Source organism: Chrysemys picta, chromosome 25, assembly GCF_011386835.1.
Source record: "Chrysemys picta bellii isolate R12L10 chromosome 25, ASM1138683v2, whole genome shotgun sequence".
Classification (NCBI taxonomy): Eukaryota; Metazoa; Chordata; order Testudines; family Emydidae; genus Chrysemys; species Chrysemys picta.
Window position 1 is genome coordinate 790,654 of NC_088815.1, and position 20,618 is coordinate 811,271.

The following is a 20,618-nucleotide window of genomic DNA, read 5'->3' on the forward strand; positions in this document are numbered from 1 at the left end:
TACAGACAGGCCTGAATATCTATATCCTAACAGGGAGTACAGGCCTGTGATCACAGCTCATCCTTGCACTGTCCTAAGGAAATGTGCTCAGTGAGTCTTTTCCTCCAGCAGGAATGGGAACTCCAGTGTGATTGTCCATTTCCGGCTGCACTTCAGCCCTCAGGCTCCCTGGCCTTTAAGCTCCAGTGTGGAGGAAGAGGCGCTCAGATATGGGCTGGCTGCAGCACTGAGGGAGCAGGGCATCCCGCTGGCCACCTATGGGACCATTGCCTCGGCCTCTCTCACAGGTAAGCATCTCCTGTCCCTGCCAAGAGGCACAAAAGGTTCCCTCCTCAGGCAGGGTCTGTCGCCAGAGAGAAGTAACCTGAGCAAAGGCTGATAACAGGCAAGGGCTGCACTTAGCAAAGCCACAAACAATTTTCTGGATTAGACCAATCACCTCAGGGCTTTAGCTTTATCTCAGTTTGGTTTTTAAAGCCCAATTCAATCTCCCTGGGAGATTCTAGCTCTGGTTGGCTCCAATGGATTGACTAGCAAGCATGGGCGCCAGGTTTAGGTGGTGCCCAGAACATCCATAGGATGGATTAGGGCAACCGCCCCAAACCCTGTGCTTATCGTGCTTTGGGGGGGGCCCTGTGCTTCAGGGGGACATGGGGTCCAGGGCAGCCTGGGGGGTTGCAAGGGAAAGTCATCACCAGAGCCATGGACACCAGGTTTGTATAATTTTTGGTGGTGCCCAGAATGTCCATAGGACAGACCGGGGCAATCGCCCTGGGTTCCATGCTTTGGGGGGGCCCGCGATTCACAGGGACACGGGTCCAGGGTGGCCTAGGGAGTTAGCAGGGGGCCTGGTGCCGGCAGCAGCGAGTGACCTGGTCCCAGCCCACTCCACTCCACCCCGCCGGCTCCTGGTGTCACTCGGGGGCAGAAGCCAGAAAGAGGCGGGACGGGGGCTTGGGGAAAGGGGTGGAATGGGGGCGGGGGAGGGAGTGGAGCAGGGTGGGCTGGGGCCGGGTCGCCTGCTGCTGCCGGTTCCAGGCCGCCCGCTAACCCCCCCGAGGCCGCCCTGGACCCCGCGTCCCCATAAAGCACAGTGCCCCCCCAAAGCACGATAAGCCCAAACGTTGGTGGAGCCAGGCCCACGTTCCTAAGTACTGATGGAGCATGAGCACCATGGGCCCATGTAGCTCGCCGCCTATGCTAGCAAGGTGTCATTTACCCCTTGTACACAATAGGTTGCAGGGCTGCTACTAGCAGGCCGGATATGAACTGACTACAGAGCTTCCGTTATATCAAGATACGCCAGAGATGTGTTCGCTCTGAGATCGTTTAATGTACGGCCAACAATGGTTGTTGTGAGCTTAAGGTATCTAACACATGGCACCATCTTGTGGTCGAACAGTCTAATACAGTTTAACAGTCTATCACTCCTCCCTCTTTAAGTTCTACATTCCTACCATTTACAATATTTACACTATCACACTGTCTTTAAAGTGCAGTATGGATTGTCTGTTAAGTGTCTCTGAATTGTACTGGTTTTCTAGATACACATCCTGAAAGCAGAACCATTTAGTTGTGATGACTGGCTGTGGTCAGTTTGGAAGCTTTGAGTCATCTTTCTGTTCTGCATCTTCCATCTGTAGAGTTCCCTCTGTTGATTGATTGTTCTTTCTGAGGAACTCTCTGTTTTCTGTTTTGAACTCTCCACTGTCTGTCACAATCACATGATCTGGACACTGAATTCTTTTTCTTTACGACAGTTGAAATTGTCCACCCTTTTTCTCCATCCAATTTGACATGAACACAGTCACTAGGTTCTAGACCAATCAGTTCCCTAAATGAGTGACATCTGTTGTAAAAGTAAAAGTGTTCAGCCTTTTTACCTGATTTGGCTACTCTCTTCATGTCTGACCACTTTGAAGATAGATTCTTGTCCAAAGTTGGATTCTTGTTCTGAGTTGTCTCCCCAACAGGAGTTGTGCTGGAGTGTATCCAGTACCTGCTATTGGTGTTGATATGTAATTCAGAACAGCAAAGAATGGATCTTGCTGCTGTAGGATTTTCTTGGCTGTCTGTATAGCTCTCTCATCCTCTCTCTTCGCTTGTGGGTAAAGTGGGCTTCTAGTAATATGATCAAAATCATATTTTATTTGGAATTATTTAAATCTTGCTGCAGTGAATTGTGGTCCGTTGTCCATCACTAATTGTTCAGCAATACTGAAATGAGCAAAAGTGCACTTCAGTTTCTCAATAACACTGTGATATGTTATGTCTTTCAAGTACATTATTTATATACCTGGAAAAATAGTCCACTATGACCAGGTAACGATGTCCTCTGAATTCACATAAATCTGCAGCTAGTCTCTTCCAAGGTCTTTTTGGTAGAGGTGTTTGTACACTGTATTATTCAGCATTGTCTCTTCAGGTTATTTGTACTGGAGCGCCTTTCAAAACTCCAATATCACCAAATACTCCATCAGATTCTTCCACCTTTCTCATTAGGCCCATTCTGTCTGCCACAGTGCAGCTGAGAAAGTCATTGGTCTTTGATCCTTTGGTCACATGCATTCTGAATGCAAAGTTTTTGTCTTTGCAAGTTGTGTTTCTGGTGAACTGGCCCATGCAGTTCAGATACCTCCAGGGCTAGTCAAGGTGATTTCAGCTCTGGGAAGGGTTGAAGGTGATTTTAAGTCCTTTCTGAGATGATGGTCACAGCTGCTTCCGAGTCCACTTTAAAGTCAATAGTCTTTGCATGAATATTCAGTTTCAGTTTCCAGGCAGGCTCTGTGTCATAGAATCATAGAAGATCAGGGTTGGAAGGGACCTCAAGAGGTCATCTAGTCCAACCCCCTGCTCAAAGCAGGACCAATTCCCAACTAAATCATCCCAGCCAGGGCTTTGTCAAGCCGGGCCTTAAAAACCTCCAAGGAAGGAGACTCCACCACCTCCCTAGGTAACGCATTCCAGTGCTTCACCACCCTCCTAGTGAAAAATAGTGTTTCCTAATATCCAACCTGGACCTCCCCCACTGCAACTTGAGACCATTGCTCCTTGTTCTGTCATCTGCCACCACTGAGATCAGCCGAGCTCCATCCTCTTTGGAACCCCCCTTCAGGTAGTTGAAGGCTGCTATCAAATCCCCCCTCATTCTTCTCTTCTGGAGACTAAACAATCCCAGTTCCCTCAGCCTCTCCTCATAAGTCATGTGCTCCAGACCCCTAATCATTTTTGTTGCCCTCCGCTGCACTCTTTCCAATTTTTCCACATCCTTCTTGTAGTGTGGGGCCCAAAACTGGACACAGTATTCCAGATGAGGCCTCACCAATGTCGAATAAAGGGGAACGATCACGTTCCTCGATCTGCGGGCAATGCCCCTACTTATACAGCCCAAAATGCCATTAGCCTTTTTGGCAACAAGAGCACACTGTTGACTCATATCCAGCTTCTCGTCCACTGTGACCCCTAGGTCCTTTTCTGCAGAACTGCTACCTAGCCATTCAGTCCCTAGTCTGTAGCAGTGCATGGGATTCTTCCGTCCTAAGTGCAGGACTCTGCACTTGTCCTTGTTGAACCTCATCAGGTTTTTTTTGGCCCAATCCTCTAATTTGTCTAGGTCCCTCTGTATCCGATCCCAATGTCATCACACATGATTGATCCCAGAAACATCTGTAATATTAGTCAACTCCCTGACTGCCTGGGTATGGCAAACAGCTGCAAAATGTCCATATTTTGTGCAGTTATTAAACCTTTCATCTTTGACTAAACAAACATCTGTTGAACTATGAATTTTTCCACATCTTGTGCATTTAGTCTGGAAAGATTTGTCATTAACCAGGAACTCCCTCATAGCCTCAGGGCTTTTATAGTAATCACTTTTAGCACTCTGCTGTGTCTGTTTAGAACTTGAGCTTCTAACTTAGTTTCAGGTTTTTCAAGTTGCTCCTGCCTTTTGGTTTACTGTTTGACTAGTTCAGAATGCTTTGCTTTCTGTAAAGCTGTGGGCAGATTTAAGTCTGTCTTTAATTGTAGTTGCTGTGAGAAGCTTTGGTCTGTTAACCCAATAAACAGCCTGTCTCTGATATTTCCTTGTTGTGCAGTCCCAAAATCACAGTTTTCAGCCAATGCATGCAGAGTTCTTATAAAACTCTGCTAAAAACATGCTCTTTCAGAAACCATGTTTCTCTGAGGTCTAAAGTATGCATCAAACATACTTTATGCATCTGCAACAAAGCCAGAACCCTTTTACAGTCATCTTTGTGACTGTCTTCAGTAAAGATAAAAGATTTAAACATACATTCTGCCTGCTTCCCCATAGTATAAATTAAAGAAGATACCTGAATATCACCAGTTTCCTGGTGGAGTTTAGTAGCAATGAGAAAACTTGCAAAATACTGCTTCCAGTCTCTCCATTCCGAAGGTGTCTCAAATCTGAAGTTCTCTGGGACATTGAGGAGTGACATGTTGATGAGATCCTGCAAACTTTATTACTTTTTTTCCTTCCCTCTGCAACTTTTGTTGCTGTTTTCCTTCTGTTTCTATTGTCCTCTACCACTAGTTTACTTCTGACACCATGACCTGTATTCCTTGTACATGACAGGTTGCTGGGCTGCTGCTAGCAGGTCAGGCTTCTGTACCAGGACTGGCTACAGAGCTTCCATGATATAGAGATACACCAGAGTTGTTTGATTCTTTAATATATTGTCAACAATGGCTATTGTGAGTTTAAGTAAAGCATGTTACACATAGTACCACCTAGTGGCCGAACAGTATAATATAGTTTAACATTCTATTACATAGGGGAGGGCATGTCTCCCAGCTGGGGTTTGGCTGCAGGTGACCTCCAGCCTCCTGGAAAGTTTTCTAGCAAAGATTTCATTTCAGTATTTTCACTGCTCCCCTGCTTCTCTCCACGCAGGCCTGGGGGTGTCTGAAGAGGAAAGCATGGGGCACGCTGGAGTGCACCTGGCTGTGCTCAGAGAGGTCATCTCCAGCTATCATCAGAGCTGGAAGCCCCTCTCACCAGGCTCAGGGCTGAGAGGTGTTAGTTCTTGGCTGTCACTGACTGGAGAAATAGCCATGGAGAGTCACTGGACTCATCCTAAGATGTCAGAGTTCCTCAACGCTGCCCTGGTGAGCTGGTGGCCCACTGGTCAATGTGTGTTGTGAGCCCCCTGTATCTGATCCACCGAGGACAGAAGTCTGTTACAGCTGCAGAGCCTGGTTCTTTAGCTCAAGCTTTGGAGGCTCAGGCTTTCAGAGCTGGAGGGCCCAGGTGGCCAGGATGGTGGCTGCTACACTTGTGAGAGCTGAAAAGATGAGCATCTCAATACTAATCCCAGTATCTTGTGCCAGTAGCCAACCCCATGCTGGAAGATACTTTGGACCTGTGAGCCTAGAATTACTGCATCCTCTCATCCTCCCTATCTCTCCATTGTGTACAGGGCCAAGCGGGGCGTCTCTGTATGGAATCGGATTGAAATCAGGTATGAGTTCTCCCTGGATCAGTGCCTTGCCTGCTCATACCCAGAGGCCTGCATCCTCCCAAGGAGCAGAACCCTCCCAGGATTAGCCCATTCCAGCTGGATCACTCAGGAGGATCCAGCCATGCTCACAGTCAGGGCTAGAAGAGCCATTTCCCTGCTCCCTTCTGCTCTGGAGATTGGAGCTTTGAAGACCATCGACGCTGTAGCTTTGTTCTGAGTTTGTAACATGGTTTGGCCCAACAATAATTCATGTTCATGCACAGTACAGCGGTGCCTTTCCTTTTCTCTGGTCCCTGAGCCAGGGGAGCCCAGGCCTCAGGTCCAGTTACAGAGATGGATCTGGCTGTGATGTGCCAGTCCCAATCCGGGTCTGAAGTCTGAATTTTCCCAGAGGATGGGGTGGCTCCAGGGTCTTGGCACAGACCCAGCCCTGGTTCAGCTACCAAAATGCATGTGCAGTCACAACAGGCTGACAGAGGGCCAAGGGCAGCCCTGGTGTAACAGCTGCTACTTTCAGCCCCAGTGGGGTTCACACCTGTTCATGCTGGTGCAATGTCTCCTGTGGCTGCAGGGAAAGAGGCTGGGGGGGTGGACGTTTTATGTAGTTACCATTAGCAACAGGGAAGGGCTGGGAAGCCAGTTTGCCCAGAAACACTTTCTCTCCATTCTCCATGAGGGTCCAGTCGTGGACTTTTTCACCATGCATTTGGGGATGTGCCCAACCTCTGTCACCAGCTCCAGGCTTTGTTCTCTGCAGAACAAGCTTAGAATGAGTCCTGCACCAGGGGATGGGGCCTTGCAGAGAGAGGCTCTGGATCTGCCGTCCCTGGTGGGGGGCTCTGGAAGACTGTTTAGTCTGGAGGGGCCAGGTTAACCACCACCTTTCTGTTCCTGCAGGCAGTTGCCATGGAAATGTATTTGCTTGTCAGAACAGCCAGTGTGTGTGGAAAGAGAATCCTGAGTGTGACGGCCGAGCCGACTGCTCCGATGGCTCTGATGAGGCAGGCTGTGGTAGGTCTCTTGCACTGGGGTTGTCTGTGCTGGGGGCACACCTGGCCAGTGGGACATGTCGGAACTGCAAGTGTGTTTGGGAGGCTGATAGTGGAAGGAAGGAAGTCCAGGAATTGGCCCAGCATCCCTGGGCAGATATGGACTTGTTGTCTAATTAAGAGGACTTACTAATTGTTCTTCCTTGGAGGAAGCTGCTTTGAAGCAGTTGATGGGTGGATTGTTCATAGCCTAGTGCTGTCTTCAGGTGCTAAGGGCAGAGGCCTGGAAGGCCAAGGGCAGCAGCAGGCAGAGCACAAGGAGAATCCATGCCCCACTGTTGTCTTTCACCAACATTCATATAGATGGCCCAACTCCCTGTGTCCCCAGCACAAACACCACCTGGCCCACTGGCATTGTGGACCCTTGTTGGCAGTGTCAGCAGGGAGAGCCAGGACTGGCTGGAGCCATGGAGCATGGACGCCCCTCTCAGCCCAGAGGTGCCTTCCCCCCCGGAAGGGCTGATGCACTCTGGCAGGCAGTGTTACAGGATACTGGCCCAGACAGTGCCCATGCTGTCCCTGCTCTAGGGCTTGTTAACGAAGCCCATCTCCAGAGATCACTCAGCGTCCTTCACTGGAGCTGATGGTCATTACAAACACAAGGCCATGCAGACGATGAGTCACTAATGCCTGGAGCAGGGCAGCAAGTTCACAGCTAGTGATTCATTCAGTGAACACTGCAAAAGTAAAACGAAGGCAGGCAGAAGTCCAGCAGCAGAGTGGGGTTATCCAGTTTATGGCACTGACTGCAGCATATACAATGACCTGCCTTGTGGGCAGGGGGCGTATGTGTGCACTTAGTGCAAGGAGCTCCTGGCTCTCAGAGACACAATACAGGCTCTTGAGGCCAGAGTGGCTGAACTGGAGGGAGCTAAGGGAGACACAGAGAAAACTTTCCAAGACACAGCAGAGCTGGTCCCACCCCCAGTCTGGCAGCCTCTGTGCTGTTGAGGAGGATGAAAGTCTTGGGGAAGAAGAATATCAGGTTGAGGCAGAGGGAAACAATCCCATAGTTGGGACCCTCCTTCCTGATGTTGTTGTGGTATCCTCTCGCACTGAGGACACCCCTCTGTGGGAAGGAACCCCAGTTACCAGGAAGAGCCAGGTAATAGTAATGGGGGATTCAGTTGTTAGAAAAATAGATAGCTCGGTTTGCGATGACTGGGAGAACCGAATTGTCTGCTGGGTGTGAAGGTTGGGGATCTCATGAGACATCTAGTCAGACTTATGTGCAGTACTGGGGAGATGCCAGTGGTCATAGTACATATAGGTACCAGTGACATAGGGAAAGGCAGGAGAGCAGTCCTGGAGGATAATATTAATCTTCTAGATAAGAGATTTAAATTCAGAACCTCCATGGGAGCATTCTCTGAATGCTTCCACTTCCACACACAGGGCCAGTTTGACAGGCAGAACTGCAGAGTCTCAATACATGGATGAGATGATGGTGTTGAGAAGAGAGATTTAGGTTCATTAGGAACTGGGGAATCCTTGGGGAAAGGAAGAACCTTTACAGGAAGGATGGGCTCCGCCTAAACCAAAACAGAACCAGATTGCTGGCATGTAAAATTAAAAACGTTGTCGAGGACTTTTTGAACTAAGGGTGAGGAAACCCAACAAGTGCGGAGGAGCACACGGCTCAGGTGGCGCCATTCCTTGGGAATGAGTTTATTATAAGGGGAACTCTACGTGATGGGATCCCTGGGGGCAGCCTGTGACTGTGGGACCACTGTGCCCCCTTAACTCTCCAGCCTGGGTTGTCTCTCACAAGCTTTGCTAGTGACAAGCAGCAAACCCCTCCAGGAGCTGTTATCACTCAGCACAACAGCATGTGGAGCCCCTCACCCAGCTAGATTGCATGAATGCTTCCAGAGTCACTCATGAATCACACAGAGAAAGGCACCAGACAAATCCCCCCAGCTCCCAGCCTTATACCTCAGGAATATACCACCTTGCACTGCTCAAGATGAGCCTTGCAAATTTATTAATTGGTTCACCACTTCATCAATGGAAAATGGATATACACCAGCCTTTGTAAACCTGAGCAAGCACCCTTACCAAACACTTCAGGCAAACTCACTGGTAAAGATAAACAGTTAAACAAATGTATTGACTATAAAAGATAGATTTTAAGTGATTATAAATGATAGGCAGAAAGTCAGAGTTAGTTACCAAAATAAAATAAAATATAAGCATGCATCTAAACTCTCAACCCTATTAGACTGGGCAACATCTAGATTAAGCAGTTTTTCTCACCCCACTGGATATTGCAGTCCCTAATATGCAGGTTTGTCCCTTAAACCTGGGCCAAACTCCTCTGTTGGAGTCTTCAATCTTCTGAGTGTCTTTGTTGCTTGCAGCATAGGTAGGGGCAGGAGAAAAGGCCAAGTCTGGGGCCCCTGTGTTCTGTTTTATACCCTGAGTCCCATGTGCTTGGAGAACACAAGACCAGGCATGTCTGGTGGGCATTGCAAGACTGAGCAATTCCCCTGGTGTGGCCTTATGCAGGTGAGTCATTGGATTGAAGCTCCCTTGCTGGACAATGGTTGTTGATTTTTGTTCAGCACCTACCCGGGTTTTGGTTACCTGCCTTGTCATTGTCTCTGGAGAGCTAGTATCTGGGCACCTCCCAAACCCACAGCATATTTTAGTGACAACCATTCAACGCAATTCTCATAAATTCATATGCATTAATGATATACCTATTTCAATAGAACAGTGACTTTCAGCAGATCATAACCTGTCTCCTGATACCTCACAAGGCCTGTTTTATAAGCAATATCACAATTATATACAGATGAGGAATATGGGGGTTACAGGATGCTCCTCCAAGGTACAGAATGTCACACTCTATATCCTAGCAAAGAGGATAGGAAGGAAGTTGGTAAAGTTCAGGTGAAAGCTAGTGAGGAACAGTCAAATGTCAAAGAGTCCCATTGAAATACAAGAGATGAAGAAAGCACCTGAATACTGACGAGATGTACAAGGGCTTCTATACACATGCTAGAAGTGTAAATACTAAGATGGGTGAACTTGAGAGCACCTGGCATTGATATAACAGGCATCTTAGAAACTTGATAGAATGAGAAAAATCAATGGGACAGAGTAATACCAGGGTACAAAACATGTAGGAATGACAGAGTAGGTCACGCTGGTGGTGGAGTGGCACTACATGTGAAAGAAAGCTTAGAGTCAAATAAAGTAAAAAAAAATCTTAAATGAATCAAACAGTACCATAGAATCTCTATAGATAGAATTTCAGTGTTTGAATAATAAGAGTATAGCAGTAGGAATATACTAGTGACCACCTGACCAGATGGTGGTTGTGATTGTAAAATATTCAGGGAGATTAGAAAGGCTAAAAGGCAGAAAATGCAATAATAATGGGGATTTCAACTATCCCCATACTGACTGGGTACGTCACTTCAGGACAGGATGCAGAGATAACATTTCTAGACACCATTAATGACTGCTTCTGGGAGCAGCTAGCCCTGGAACCCACACATGGAGAGGCAATTCTTGATTTAGTCCTAAGTGGGGCACAGGATTTTGTCCAAGAGGTGAATATAGCTGAACTGCTGGTAATAGCAACTATAATGTAATTACATTTAACATCCTTATGGGGGGGAAATACCGAAGAAACCCATCACAGAAGAATTTAACTTCAAAAAAGGACAATAAACAAAAATGAGGACGTTAGTTAAATGGCAAGTAAAAGGAACAGTCACAAGGGTGAAATGCCTGCAAACTGCATGGAGACTACTTAAAAACACCACAATAGAGGCTCAACCTAATAATTTGTATACCCCAAATTAAAAAAACAGCACAAGAACCAAAAAAAAAAATAAATACCATCATGGCTAAACAACAGAAGAAAAGAGGTGGTTAAAGGCAAAAAAGTATCTTTTAGAAACTGGAAGTCAAATCCTAGTAAGGAAAATAAAAAGGAACACAACCTCTGACAAGTCAAATGTAAAAGTATAATTAGACAACCCATGAAAGAATTTGAAGATCAACTAGCTAAAGACACAAAAACTAACAGCAAAATTGTTTTTAAGTACATCAGAAGCAGGAATCCTGCCCAACAGTCAGTGTGGCTACGGGATGATCAAAGTGCTAAAGGAAGCACTAATGGAAGTACTTGTGGAAGACAAGGCCATTGAAGAGAAGCTAAATGAATTATTTGCATTGGTCTTCATTGCTGAGGATGTGAGGGAGATTTCCACACCTGAGCCATTCTTTTTAGGAGATTGAGGTGTCAGTAGAGGAGGTTTTGAAACAGTTTGGTCAATTAAACATTAATAAGTCACTAGTACCAGATAGTATTCACCCAAGAGGTCTGAAGGGACTCAAATATAAAATTGCAGAACTACTAACTGGGGCATATAACCTATCACTTAAATCAGCCTCTGGACCAGAGGACTAGAGGATAGCTAACATAATGCCAATTTAAAAACGAAAAGGCTCCAGAGGCAATCATGACAAGTACGGGCTCGTAAGCCTGACGACTTCTTCGAGTGATGGTCCCTATTGTGTTCTACTGTGGGTTACGCATGCGCACCATGTGCCTGGTGTCGGAGAATTTAGAAGTGGTGTCTGTTGTTCCACACATGGGCCCTGACGCACCTCATGCTTCTGTCTGAGGCAATGAAGGGCAGGGCAGACCAACTGTCTCCAGTTCCTTCTCACTGCCGCATGGTCCAGGTCGGAACTTTAAATGTCCTTGCCTATGATGCAGCTCTAACATGATTCATTGTGCATCGTTTTACCAGTTTTTAGTTGTAGTTTTTATAGTTTTATTTTTTCCTAGTTTTAGTAGTTTACTAGTTTTTACTCTATTCTAAACTGTTAGTATTTGGGAATTTTCCCCGTCCCCCCTCCACATATCGCATTTGGGTATCGGACTATGCACAGAACTCTGGGCTTCAAATCTGCGCCATCTCCCTGCGATCCTTCTCAGTCAATGACAACCACAAACACTGTTTCTACTGCTTGGGAGCAGCTCGCATCATGGCTAGGTGAAGGATTTGTCAGTCTTTCCCCAGCCGTACACAAGAAGGTCAAGTACTTCATCTACCGAAGTATCTCATGGAGATGGCCATGAGACCACAATCGGACCCAGGTGGGGAACCCCCCTGTACATCAGCCTGAATCAGCAAGGCATGTGCCTCCTACTGCTACTATGTCCAACTCTGGTGTCAGCAGAACCACCCCACAGATCACATGGCAGGGCCTAGTTGGGAGATTAGGAAGCACTCCCATAAGCACGGGACTACGTCTTCCTCCAAATCCACCTCAAAGAAACTGAACATTCCCTTTACCGGCTTGGCTCAAGGGGATGTAGGACATTCTAAGTCCCACAGGCATGAGAAGAAGACCCATAAACAGTGGGATCCACCGGTTCCAGACTGTGACCCGTCAGTGCCACCATCTACGGTGCCTCACAAAATGCAAGACCCTCCCTCACCATTAAAGACTTCAGCGCTGGTACCGGTGACTAGAAAGGAGAGAGTGCCCCTTACATTGGGGAGATCTGGATCTATGGCTGCACCCCAAGATGTCTTCACCTTACCGGATTCAGAGTCTCCCCCTCCATTGGGTCCCTTCACTTCCAGGGAACTCATATCCCTGCCACGAGACATGCCTGTGGTACAGGGTCTATCGCTCCCTTGCATGTGCTATACATCTCTCCATCAACTCCGACAGTACTGCCATTGGAACTGGAATCTGCCTTTTCCTCTTCCAATGAATCAGACCCTGGGGAAGAACCACATTTCCTTTACCTCTCCAATGTACCACCACATAGACCGATGCCCATGGGAGTGTCCTCACCCTCCCCAGAGCCACCATGCTGTGGGAACCCCTGAAACCTCCAGTTGATCCTGCCTATTGGCCATATGGGGGGGACCTAGGGTCAGTATCCTCCTTCGAAACATGCCTGATACAGGAAGGAGTTGCCACCTGCCTCTCCCGGGGGACACATCAAGTATGTCCCCAGATCCGATGGCAGAGGAATAATTTTATACACCAATTTTGGCGGTTCTGCTGGAGCTGGCTAGATTTCCATCCTCATTGCCAAGCAAAGCTTTTACTGCATCATTTTCTTCCCCACAGATGACTTCAGACAGTGTCAAGATCTTTTATGGAGAATCATGGGGGAACTCCAAATCCCACCGAAAGAGATCCAAGACTCCCAGCATAAGCTTCTGGACATTCTCCACACTTTGGGACTAATAAAAAGAGCAATGCCAATCAATGAAGCTATACTGCAGCCAGTCAGGACTGTGTGGCAGACCCCCACCACATTTACTGCTACCTCTAAAGGAGTGGAGAGATGTTACTACGTCCCAGCTAAAGGCTCAGAATTCCTATTCTCCCACCCAGCTCTGAACAAGCTGCTGCAGACAGGGCTAAACAACAACACCCTTGATCCGCGCCTGCAGATAAGGATGGGAAGCATCTATCTTCTGGGGCGAAAAGTTTTCTCCTCCTCCAGTTTGCAATTCATGATAGCCAATTAGAATCATAGAAACATAGAATATCAGGGTTGGAAGGGACCTCAGGAGGTCATCTAGTCCAACCCCCTGCTCAAAGCAGGACCAACCCCAACTAAATTATCAAGCACTGTTGGCTAAATATGACTTCCTGAAATACAGTGAATTCACGGACTTTGCTAACAGTCTTCTGCAGCAAGACTGTGCCTGCTTTCAGGCCCTTGTCAAGGAAGGAAAGAGAATAGCCAGAACTGCCCTCCAATCCACAGTGGACATGGCTGATACTTCCTGCAGGGCCATGGCTGATGAAAAGAGTCTTGGCTTCATGTGTCTGGTTTTCCTACAGAAGTCCAGAACACCATCGAGAACTTTCCTTTTGACAAGCACCAACTCTTCAACCAGAAAACAGATGAGTCTCTACGTACCCTAAAATATTCCAGAGCTATCCTTTGCTCATCGGGCATCTAAACACCTGCCCCAAAACGAAACTTCCACCACCAGTTGTCCACACTAAGGTACAGATCTCCAGCAGAGACCCCTTTTACCAGCAGAGACCCCCAGGAACCTCCATGCATGTGATAAAAAGTCCAAAGGTCTCGCTTCCCCAGGGCCCCCTCTCAACATCTCAAACCCAGCCACAAGCAAAGAGGTATTTTTGATGTGAGCTTGAGAGCTGCCAACCACTGAGCCTAACACCTCACAACCCTTCGACTCCATCTGGAGGTTGCTTAGCACTCTTTTCCTATACTTGGAGTGTGATAACAAGGGACAAATGGGTGCTGAATGTCATCCTTCGTGGCTATACGATTAACTTTGTAATGCTATCTCCTCCAAGACCCCCCTCGCTGTGTCCCTTTGGGGACCACTCTGACAACAGTAGTCTCACCCAAGAGGTGAATTCCTTATTACAATGGGAAGCAATAGAATGCATTCCTCCAGAATACCCAAGAAGAAAGGTGGGGTGGAGACCAATTCTTGACCTTTGTCACTTCAGTCGCTTCATCTGCAAACTAAAGTTGTGTGTGGTCATGCTGGCAGTGATAATTCCATCCTTAGAATAAGGCATGTGGTTCATGGCTCTCGATATGAAGGATGCTTACTTCCATGTCAATATTCACCGTGCCCACAGACATTTTTCCCCAATTTACGGTGGACTCTGATCATTTCCAATACAGAGTACTACCCTTTGGGATAGCTACCGCTTCCAGAGTCTTCATCAAATTATTTTCCATAGTAGCAGCTCATATCAGATGCTATGGTCTCCCTGTTTCTGCATACCTTGACCACTGGCTTCTAGTCACCAGGCCCACCAGAAGCCCACACATCAACCTCTATTATACTCCGCCTCCTTTCTTCTCTGGGAGTCAGTGTCAATGTCAAAAAGTTGATCCTCAACCCCATGCAATCTTTGGACTTCATCAGGGCTACCCTAAACTCTACAGGCATACCTGCCCACAGACAGATTTCAGGAGATGTGTGACATCATAGCTCACATCAGAAACAATCCTTGCATACTGGCCAAGACTTATCAAACTCTACTTGGCCACATGGCATCATGCACTTACATGATCTCCTTTGTGAGATTTCACCTTTGTTGCCTTCAGACATGGCTGCAGTCTGTATAAACTGAACCACCATGCTATGAACCTCATGCTGACAGTCCCGGCCAAGGTACTATCCTCCCTCCTATGGTGGACAGACATCATGAATGCACCATCATGAATGCAGGAGAGTCCCCTTTCTACATGTCCACAGGATATCTCGAGAATCCAGGAAGCACATCTGGAACTTGGGCTCATCTGGAACTTTGAGCAGTAATGAGGGCATGTGAATTTTTCCTTCCACTCATTCACTCTCATTTCCTGATCATGTCAGACAACACTACCACTGTTTTCTACATCAACAAACAAAGAGGAGTGAAATCCACCTCCGCTCTATGTGCAGAAGCAGTAAGTCTCTAGAACTGGTGCATCGGCAATCAGATCACTCTATCCATAGCCTATCTTCTGGGAACACAGAATCTACTCACAGACTCACTCAGCAGACACTTTGCAATCAACCACGAGTGGGAAATTCACAATAAAGTGCTACTCAACATCTTTGTGTTGCCTGCCCAGAACTGGGCCTCGAGATGGCAAACAGGGGTTCGTTGCCTGGTGTGCTTGGCACCAATAAAGACACCGAGGGGAGAAAGCAAGCCAAGTTTATTTCAGAGCTCTGAAATGGCACTGGGAGACCATCATGTCTCAAATCCAGTGCAACAAATACAAATAACTTTTACCTTTTATACTCCAAACTGTTTGCATACATCTCTTTGTCTGGCTGTTCCCCCTTCCCCCTCCCTTCCAGACAACTGTTACAATAAGCTCCACATAAGCTTGTGAGAAAACTTTCCCAGTCTTTGCGACCTTGGATTAGACGCCTGCAAACTAACTACCCCTCCTTTCCCTCGCTCCTTATCTCTATTATTTCTGCTAGTGTGAGTGAAACTGCAGCCATCTGCTAAAAAGCTGACCGTACATTTCTGCTTCAGCCTACTTCAGAGCATGTAAGCAGTTAACACAGAAGTAGGTGAGAGTTCCCAAAATGGAGTCACTATGGTATACAGACCCAGAGCAAAAGAGCTTCATCGGCACTTTTGGCCTTCCACTCTCCCGAGTTACCTGGTAGCTATGCCTAGTGGACCCCAACATTTGCACAATGGGGGACCCCAACCAGAGATCTATTCGCCTCTCAGACAAACAAGTGTGCCAGATATTGCTCCAGGGGATCCCTCGGTTACAGCTCCCAGGGCAATGCTCTCCTTCTCTCCTGGTCTGGCCAATTCAACAACTACTCCTTCCCTCCACTATTGCTCCTACCGTGGGTGCCACACAAGATCCGACAAGACAAAGCGACAGTCATTCTGATTGCCCTCTTCTGGCACAGACAATTCTGGTTCCCCAATTTCCTGCGCATGTCATCCCGTCCACTGATCACCATCCTGAATTTCACCAACCTTCTCACCCAGTACAATGGCAGGATCAAGCATCCCGATCCGCAACTTCTACACCCCAGGGCATGGTATTTGGATGGGCATCAGCCATAGAACGGACATGTTCCTTGGCAGTACAAGTCATTCTCTCGAACAGTAGGAAAGATTCCACTATACAATGTTACCGGACTAAGAAGAAACGCTTTTCATCTTAGGCACAACAGAAAGGTGTTCTACCAGAAACTGCAAAGATTCCCCTAATCCTGGACTACATTCTATCCTTAGAGACATCAGGTCTCATCCTCAACACTTTGCGAGTTTTTACACACCTGCTAACCGCTAGATTTTGGAAAGGCCTTCTAAGTGTTGCCCGGAGGGCTTCAGCTTCTTTGACCACGGAATGCTGTTCAGGAAGAAGGACTGCTAAACAGAGATGGGGTCCACCTACTGAGGAAATGGAAGAACATATTTGGATACTGAGTGGCTAACCTAGTGAGGAAAGCTTTAAACTAGGTTCAAAGGGGGCAGGTGACCAAAGCCCACAGGTAAGTCAAAAACATGGAGACCTGTGAGAAGGGTTGGAATTTGGGGGGAGCATGGGTTGTTATAGCAGGGATAATGGAGAGACAAGACAGAAGTGTGGGGAAGAATCAGATCAGTATCTTAGATGTCTGTATTCTAATGGGGAATAAGCAGGAAGAACTTGAAATGCTAGTAAATAAACACAACTATGACATAGTTGGCATCACAGAGACTTGGTGGGATAATATGTGTGACTGGAATATTGGTATAGAATGATACAGCTTGCTCAGGAAGGACAGGCAGGGAAAAAAGGGAGGAGGTGTTGCCTTATATATTAAAAATGTATATACTTGGACTAAGGTTGAGATAGAAATAGGAAACAGACTTGTTCAAAATCTCTGGGTAAGGATAAAAGGGATAAAAAACAAGGGTGATGTCATGGTAGGAGTCTACTACAGACCACCTAACCAGGAAGAAGAGGTGGATGAGGCTTTTTTTAAGCAACTAACAAAATCATCCAAAGCACAGGACTTGGTGGTGATGGGGGACTTCAACAACCCAGACATCAGTTGGGAAAATAACACAGCAGCAGGGCACAGATTATCCAAAAAGTTCTTGGAATGTATTGGAGACAATTTTTTATTTCAGAAGGTGGAGAAAGCTACTAGAGGGAGGCTGTTCTGGATTTGATTTTGACAAATAGGGAGGAACTGGTTGAGAATTTAAAGGTGGAAGGCAGCTTGGGTGAAAGTGATCATTAAATGGTAGAGTTCATGATTCTAAGGAATGGTAGGAGGGAGAACAGCACAATAAAGACAATGGATTTCAAGGAGGCAGACTTAAGCAAACTGAGGGAGTTGGTAGGTAAGATCCCATGGTAAGCAAGTCTAAGGGGAAAAACAATTGAAGACAGTTGGCTGTTTTTCAAAGAGACATTATTAAGGGCACAAGAGCAAACTATCCCACTGCGTAGGAAAGATAGGAAGTATGGCAAGAGACCACCCTCGCTTAACCAGGAGATCTTCAATGATCTAAAAATCAAAAAAGAGTCCTACAAAAAGTGGAAACTAGGTCAAATTACAAAGGATGAATATAAACAAATAACACAAGTATGTAGGGACAAAATTAGAAGGCACAAAATGAGGTCAAACTAGCTAGAGACATAAAGGGTAACAAGAAAACATTCTACAAATACATTAGAAGCAAGAGGAAGACCAAGGACAGGGTAGGCCCATTACTCCATTGGCGGGGGGAGGGGAATAATAATAGAAAATGTGGAAATGGCAGAGGTGCTTAATGCCTTCTTTGTTTCGATTTTCACCGAGAAGGTTGGTGGTGATTGGACATTTACACAGTAAATGCCAGTGAAAATGAGGTAGGATCAGAGGCTAAAATAGGAAAAGAACAAGTTAAAAATTACTTTGACAAGTTAGATGTTGTCAAGTCACCAGGGCCTGATGAAATACATCCTAGAATACTCGAGGAGATATCTGAGCCATTAGCGATTATCTTTGAAAAGTCATGGAAGACGGGAGAGATTCCAGAAGACTGGAAAAAGGCAAATATAGTGCCAATCTATAAAAAGGAAAATAAAGACAACCCGGGGAATTACAGACCAGTCATCTTAACTTCTGTACCCGGAAAGATAATGGAGCAAATAATTAAGCAATCCATTTGCAAACATCTAGAAGATAATAAGGTGAATAAGTAACAGTCAGCATGAATTTGTCAAGAACAAATCATGTCAAACCAATCTAATAGCCTTCTTTGACAGGGTAACAAGCCTTGTGGATGGGAGGGAAGTGGTAGATGTGGTATATCTTGACTTTAGGAAAGCTTTTGATACTGTCTCGCATGACCTTCTCATAAACAAACTAGGGAAATGCAACCTCGAGGGAGCTATGCAACCTCGAGGGAGTGGATGCAAAAATGGTTGATAAACCATTCCCAGAGAGTAGTTATCAGTGGGTCACAGCCATGCTGGGAGGGCATAACGAGTGGGGTCCCGCAGGGATCAGTTCTGGGTCCAGTTCTAGTCAATGTCTTCATTAATGATTTAGATAATGCCATAGAGAGTACACTTATAAAGTTTGCGGATGATACCAAGCTGGGAGGGGTTGCAAGTGCTTTGGAGGATCAGATTATAATTCAAAATGATCTGGAAAAACTGTAGAAATGCTCTGAAGCTATTCGGGGAGGGCTAGCTCAGTGGGGGAGGGATAACTTAGTGGTTTGAGCATTGGCCTGTTAAACCCAGAATTGTGAGTTCAATCCTTGAGGGGGCCACTTAGGGATCTGGGGCAAAATCAGTACTTTGTCCTGCTAGTGAAGGCAGGGGGCTGGACTCGATGACCTTTCAGGATCCTGTCCAGTTCTATGAGATAGGTAGATCTCCATATTTAAAGTCAATAGGATGAAATTCAATAAGGACAAATGCAAAGTACTCCACTTAGGAAGGAACAATCAGTTGCACACATACAAAATGGGAAATGACTGCATAGGAAGGAGTACTGCGGAAAGGGATCTGGGGGCCATAGTGGACCACAAGCTAAATATGATTCAACAGTGTAACGCTGTTGCCAAAAAAACAAACATCATTCTGGGATGTATTAGCAGGAGTATTGTAAGCAAGACACAAGAAGTAATTCTGCCACTCTACTCCGCGCTGATTATGCCTCAACTGGAGTATTGTGTCCAGTTCTGGATGCCACATTTCAGGAAAGATAAGGACAAATTGGAGAAAGTCCAGAGAAGAGAAACAAAAATGATTAAAGGTATAGAAAACAGGACCTACGAGGGAAAATTGAAAAAATTGGGTTTGTTTAGTCTGGAAAAGAAAAGACTGAAAGGGGACATAACAGTTTTCAAGTACATAAAAGGTTGTTCCAAGGAGGAGGGAGAAAAATTGTTCTTCTTAACCTCTGAGGACAGGACAAGAAGCAATGGGCTTAAATTGCAGCAAGGGAGGTTTAGGTTGGAAATTAGGAAAAACTTCCTAACTGTCAGAGAGGTTAAGCACTGGAAGAAATTGCCTAGGAAGGTTGTGGAATCTCCGTCATGGGAGATTTTAAGAGCAGATTAGACAAACACCTGTCAGGGATGGTCTTACTTAACCCTGCCATAAGTGTAGGGGACTGGACTAGCTGTCCTCTTGAGGTGCCTTCCAGTCCTACGATTCTATGGTTCCATGATTCTAAGAACTGTCCCACCTCTTGAAACGATCACACCTCAATGGGGCCTGAAACTAATGCTATCAGTATTAACACACACACCCTTTGGACCACTGGCATCTTGCTCCATGTCCCTCCTTTCCAGGAAAGTTGCCTTCCTTGTTGCTATCACTTTAGTGAGAAGAGTCGGTGAACTTAGAGCGATGATGGTGGATCCACAATTCACCATATTTCACAAGAATAAAGTCTCCTTACATCTACATGGAAATTTCTACCAAAGGTGGTCTCCCAGTTTCATTGTAACCAATCCATTCACTTATCCGTTTTCTTTCGGAAACCACATGTATCTGCAGAAGAACGGAGACTCCATTCCCTCAACGTCCGAAGAGCTTTGGCCTTTTACCTACAGAGAACAAAAATAATCAGGAAGTCCCCTAGACTGTTTATTGGGGTGGCAGAGAGAATCAGGGGACAGGCCATTTCCACCCAGAGACTTTCCAAATAGATTTCCAGTTGTATTAAACTCTGCTACCAGATGTTGAATTTATGTCCCCCACAGCCTCACTCCACTAGAGCTCAAGCAACAACCACAGCATCCCTTCAGGAAGTGCCTCATAGACAGATGTAGAGCAGCCACGTGAACTTCTGTTCACAAGTTCACACCACACTACCCCTTAGTTCCAGACTTGGCGGTGGGTGACTCCTTTGGCACAGCAATTTTATGCCAGCCCTGCCGTCCTCATCCTCCTCCAACGTAGGTGCTGCTTGTCAGTCACCCACAGGAATATGATAGGGACCACCACTCGAAGAAGAGGAGGAGGTTACTTACCTGTAACTGTAGGCTCTTTGAGATGTGTGGTCCCTATCTGTATTCCACTTCCCACCCTCTTTCCCCTCTGCTCTGGATCTGTCAGAATCACAGTGAA

At 46.3% G+C, this 20,618-nt stretch overlaps 1 protein-coding gene across 1 annotated transcript in view; it reads left to right on the forward strand.

Annotated features, from left to right (window-relative positions):
• TMPRSS9 (transmembrane serine protease 9) overlaps positions 1-20,618 on the forward strand; it is a 49,575-nt gene that overhangs the window by 5,184 nt on the left and 23,773 nt on the right. Inside the window, exons 4-6 of the mRNA XM_065578212.1 lie at positions 112-287; positions 5,442-5,483; positions 6,381-6,494. Coding sequence (XP_065434284.1) covers positions 112-287; positions 5,442-5,483; positions 6,381-6,494 — 332 coding nt within the window. The remainder of the gene's footprint in view (positions 1-111; positions 288-5,441; positions 5,484-6,380; positions 6,495-20,618) is intronic.